At 57.7% G+C, this 5,113-nt stretch overlaps 1 protein-coding gene across 1 annotated transcript in view; it reads left to right on the top strand.

Annotated features, from left to right (window-relative positions):
• Window positions 1-5,022, top strand: part of LOC121343858 (protein-glutamine gamma-glutamyltransferase K-like) — a gene marked incomplete at both ends in the record, with an annotated part of 17,325 nt that extends 12,303 nt beyond the window's left edge. Inside the window, 2 exons of the mRNA XM_041419371.1 lie at window positions 4,033-4,323; window positions 4,862-5,022. Coding sequence (XP_041275305.1) covers window positions 4,033-4,323; window positions 4,862-5,022 — 452 coding nt within the window. The remainder of the gene's footprint in view (window positions 1-4,032; window positions 4,324-4,861) is intronic.
• Window positions 5,023-5,113: the final 91 nt, after the last annotated feature.

Below are 5,113 nucleotides of genomic sequence, written 5' to 3'. Positions count from 1 at the left end.
AGCTCATTAATTATGCAAATGGCAGGTGAACAGCGACAAGGTGTACTGGCAGCGGCAGCCCCAAGGTGGCGCCCTAATTACACAAACCAGGGGTTAATTACCCTAATTAGGAGGCAGAGTCGATCCAGCAGCCGAGGACGCTAACCATTATGCAAATGAGCTCATTAATTATGCAAATGGCAGGTGAACAGCCCCAAGGTGCTCTGGCAGTGCCAGCCCCAAGGTGGCGCCCTAATTAAACAAACCAGGGGTTAATTACCCTAATTAGGAGGCAGAGTCAACCCAGCAGCTGAGGAGGCTGATTACCATGCAAATGAGCTGATTAATTATGCAAATGGCAGGTGAACAGCGACAAGGTGCACTGGCAGGGGCAGCCCCAAGGTGGCACCCTAATTAAACAAACCAGGGGTTAATTACCGTAATTGGGAGGCAGAGTCAACCCAGCAGCCGAGGAGGCTAGGCGTTATGCAAATTAGCTCATTAATTATGCAAATGGCAGGTGAACAGCGACAAGGTGTACTGGCAGCGGCAGCCCCAAGGTGGCGCCCTAATTACACAAACCAGGGGTTAATTACCCTAATTAGGAGGCAGAGTCAATCCAACAGCCGAGGAGGCTAACCATTATGCAAATGAGCTCATTAATTATGCAAATTCCAGGCGAACAGCCCCAAGCTGCACTGGCAGTGCCAGCCCCAAGGTGGCGCCCTAATTACACAAACCAGGGGTTAATTACCCTAATTAGGAGGCAGAGTCGATCCAGCAGCCGAGGACGCTAACCATTATGCAAATGAGCTCATTAATTATGCAAATGAGCTGATTAATTATGCAAATGGCAGGTGAACAGCGACAAGGTGTACTGGCAGCGGCAGCCGCACGGCGGATTCGCCGTGGTGCACGTGGAGGAGGGCGCGATCGGCCGCAGGATCAGCACGCTGGGGGCCGGCTCTGCGGCCAGAGTGGACATCACTGACCAGTACAAACGCCCCGAGGGTCAGTGAGTGACCGCTGAGTGACCACAGAGTGACCGCACGATCAGCACGCTGGGGGCCGGCTCTGCGGCCAGAGTGGACATCACTGACCAGTACAAACACCCCGAGGGGCAGTGAGTGACCACGAGTGACCACTGACCCTGAGTGACCCTGAGGGACCCTGAGTGACCACTGCGTGACCACAGAGTGACCATAGAGTGACCACTGAGTGACCGCAGGATCAGCACGCCGGGGGCCGGCTCTGCGGCCAGAGTGGAATTCACTGACCAGTACAAACACCCCGAGGGGCAGTGAGTGACCACGAGTGACCACTGACCCTGAGTGACCCTGAGGGACCCTGAGTGACCACTGCGTGACCACAGAGTGACCATAGAGTGACCACTGAGTGACCGCAGGATCAGCACGCCGGGGGCCGGCTCTGCGGCCAGAGTGGAATTCACTGACCAGTACAAACACCCCGAGGGGCAGTGAGTGACCACGAGTGACCACTGACCCTGAGTGACCCTGAGGGACCCTGAGTGACCACTGCGTGACCACAGAGTGACCATAGAGTGACCACTGAGTGACCGCAGGATCAGCACGCCGGGGGCCGGCTCTGCGGCCAGAGTGGAATTCACTGACCAGTACAAACACCCCGAGGGGCAGTGAGTGACCACGAGTGACCACTGACCCTGAGTGACCCTGAGGGACCCTGAGTGACCACTGCGTGACCACAGAGTGACCATAGAGTGACCACTGAGTGACCGCAGGATCAGCACGCCGGGGGCCGGCTCTGCGGCCAGAGTGGAATTCACTGACCAGTACAAACACCCCGAGGGGCAGTGAGTGACCACGAGTGACCACTGACCCTGAGTGACCCTGAGGGACCCTGAGTGACCACTGCGTGACCACAGAGTGACCATAGAGTGACCACTGAGTGACCGCAGGATCAGCACGCCGGGGGCCGGCTCTGCGGCCAGAGTGGAATTCACTGACCAGTACAAACACCCCGAGGGGCAGTGAGTGACCACGAGTGACCACTGACCCTGAGTGACCCTGAGGGACCCTGAGTGACCACTGCGTGACCACAGAGTGACCATAGAGTGACCACTGAGTGACCGCAGGATCAGCACGCCGGGGGCCGGCTCTGCGGCCAGAGTGGAATTCACTGACCAGTACAAACACCCCGAGGGGCAGTGAGTGACCACGAGTGACCACTGACCCTGAGTGACCCTGAGGGACCCTGAGTGACCACTGCGTGACCACAGAGTGACCATAGAGTGACCACTGAGTGACCGCAGGATCAGCACGCCGGGGGCCGGCTCTGCGGCCAGAGTGGAATTCACTGACCAGTACAAACACCCCGAGGGGCAGTGAGTGACCACGAGTGACCACTGACCCTGAGTGACCCTGAGGGACCCTGAGTGACCACTGCGTGACCACAGAGTGACCATAGAGTGACCACTGAGTGACCGCAGGATCAGCACGCCGGGGGCCGGCTCTGCGGCCAGAGTGGAATTCACTGACCAGTACAAACACCCCGAGGGGCAGTGAGTGACCACGAGTGACCACTGACCCTGAGTGACCCTGAGGGACCCTGAGTGACCACTGCGTGACCACAGAGTGACCATAGAGTGACCACTGAGTGACCGCAGGATCAGCACGCCGGGGGCCGGCTCTGCGGCCAGAGTGGAATTCACTGACCAGTACAAACACCCCGAGGGGCAGTGAGTGACCACGAGTGACCACTGACCCTGAGTGACCCTGAGGGACCCTGAGTGACCACTGCGTGACCACAGAGTGACCATAGAGTGACCACTGAGTGACCGCAGGATCAGCACGCCGGGGGCCGGCTCTGCGGCCAGAGTGGAATTCACTGACCAGTACAAACACCCCGAGGGGCAGTGAGTGACCACGAGTGACCACTGACCCTGAGTGACCCTGAGGGACCCTGAGTGACCACTGCGTGACCACAGAGTGACCATAGAGTGACCACTGACCACTGAGTGAGCAGTGACCACTGAGTGACCATAGAGTGACCGTGAGTGACCACTGAGTGACCCTGAGTGATCACTGACCACTGAGTGAGTCAACCCTTGACCAATGACCAATGGCCGAACTCTTGACCCAACCAATGACCAATGGCCGAACCCTTGACCAATGACGCAACCAATGACCCCTTGACCGATGACGCAACCATTGACCCCTTGACCCCACCAATGACCAATGACCCGACCAATGACCCAACTCTTGACCCAACCAATGACCAACCAATGACCAATGACCAACCAATGACCAATGGAGCCAACCACTGACCAATGACCCGACCAATGACCCAGCTCTTGACCCAACCAATGACCAACGCCCCAACCCTTGACCAATGACTCAACCCTTGACCCAGCCAATGACCAATGACCCAACCAATGACCAATGACTCAACCAATGACCCTTTGACCGATGACACAACCTGAGTGACCACTGAGTGACCACTGACCCTGAGTGACCACTGAGTGACCATAGAGTGACCGTGAGTGACCACTGAGTGACCCTGAGTGATCACTGACCACTGAGTGAGTCAACCCTTGACCAATGACCAATGGCCGAACCCTTGACCCAACCAATGACCAATGCCCCAACCCTTGACCGATGACGCAACCAATGACCCCTTGACCCCACCAATGACCAATGACCCGACCAATGACCCAACTCTTGACCCAACCAATGACCAACCAATGACCAATGACCAACCAATGACCAATGACCCAACCATTGACCAATGAGCCAACCACTGACCAATGACCCGACCAATGACCCAGCTCTTGACCCAACCAATGACCAACGCCCCAACCCTTGACCAATGACTCAACCCTTGACCCAGCCAATGACCAATGACCCAACCAATGACCAATGACTCAACCAATGACCCTTTGACCGATGACACAACCCTTGACCCAACTTGACTCAACTACCCAACCAATGACCAATGACCCAACCAATGACCAATGACCCAACCAATGACCCCTTGACCCCTTGACCCAACCCTTGACCCCTTGACCCCCTCCAGGCTCGGAGGAGGAGCGCCGCGCCGTCTCCTCCGCCACTTCGCACGGCTCCCGTCCCCGGCAGCGCGGCCCGGCCTCGGCCGGCGAGGTGACGCTGACCGTCGGCGCCGCTCCGGCCGTGGCCGGAGCCGAGCTGGAGCTGCGGGCGGCCATCAAGAACCAAGGGCTGGAGCCTCGGACGCTGCGGCTGCGCTTCTCCCTCTGCGCCGTCCGCTACACCGGCGTGGCCGGAGCCGCCTTCCGGCAGGAGCAGCACCGCCGGACGCTGCCCCCGGGGACCCAACCGCCACTGGGTTGGACTGGTTTATACTGGTTTGGACTGGTTTGGACTGGGACAGGGTTTTGGGGGGGTTCTGGGTCACTGAAAGGGTCGAAATTTGGGAAAAATTTGGGTTAAATCCAGTATTTGATACTGGTTTGTACTGGTTTGGTACTGGTTTATACTGGTTTGGTACTGGTTTATACTGGTTTGGTACTGGTTTATACTGGCTTGTACTGGTTTGGTACTGGTTTATACTGGTTTGGTACTGGTTTATACTGGTTTGCACTGGTTTGGTACTGGTTTATACTGTTTTTTTACTAGTTTATACTGGTTTGATACTGGGATGTCCCCAATGTCCCCTGGTGACGTCCCTGGGGGTGTCCCCAATGTCCCCTGGGGGTGTCCCTGATGTCCTCTGGGGGTGTCCCCAATGTCCCTGGAAGTGTCCTTGATGTCCCCATTGTCCCCTGGAGATGTCCCTGAGGGCATCCCCAATGTCCCTGGGGGTGTCCCTGGGGGTGTCCCTGGGGGTGTCCCCAATGTCCCCGATGGCCCCGATGTCCCCTCAGAGGACACGGTGACCATGGCGGTGAGCTACGCCGAGTACCAGCCGCAGGTGGGGGACCGGGACGCGCTGAAGCTGACGGTGGCGGCGGCCGTGCAGGAGACGGGGCAGGTGCTGGCCAGGGAGCTGCTGGTGCGGCTGCACACGCCCGAGCTCACGCTGACGGTGAGGGGGCCCAAAAAATATCCAAAAAATATCCAAAAAACGGCAAAAATCCCGCCCAAAAAAGTCACAAAAATCCCCCCCAAAATCCCAA

The sequence above is a fragment of the Onychostruthus taczanowskii genome, unplaced genomic scaffold (assembly GCF_017590055.1).
Source record: "Onychostruthus taczanowskii isolate IOZ18803 unplaced genomic scaffold, ASM1759005v1 scaffold603, whole genome shotgun sequence".
NCBI lineage: Eukaryota > Metazoa > Chordata > Aves > Passeriformes > Passeridae > Onychostruthus > Onychostruthus taczanowskii.
This window is presented reverse-complemented; position numbering and strand designations above follow the sequence as displayed.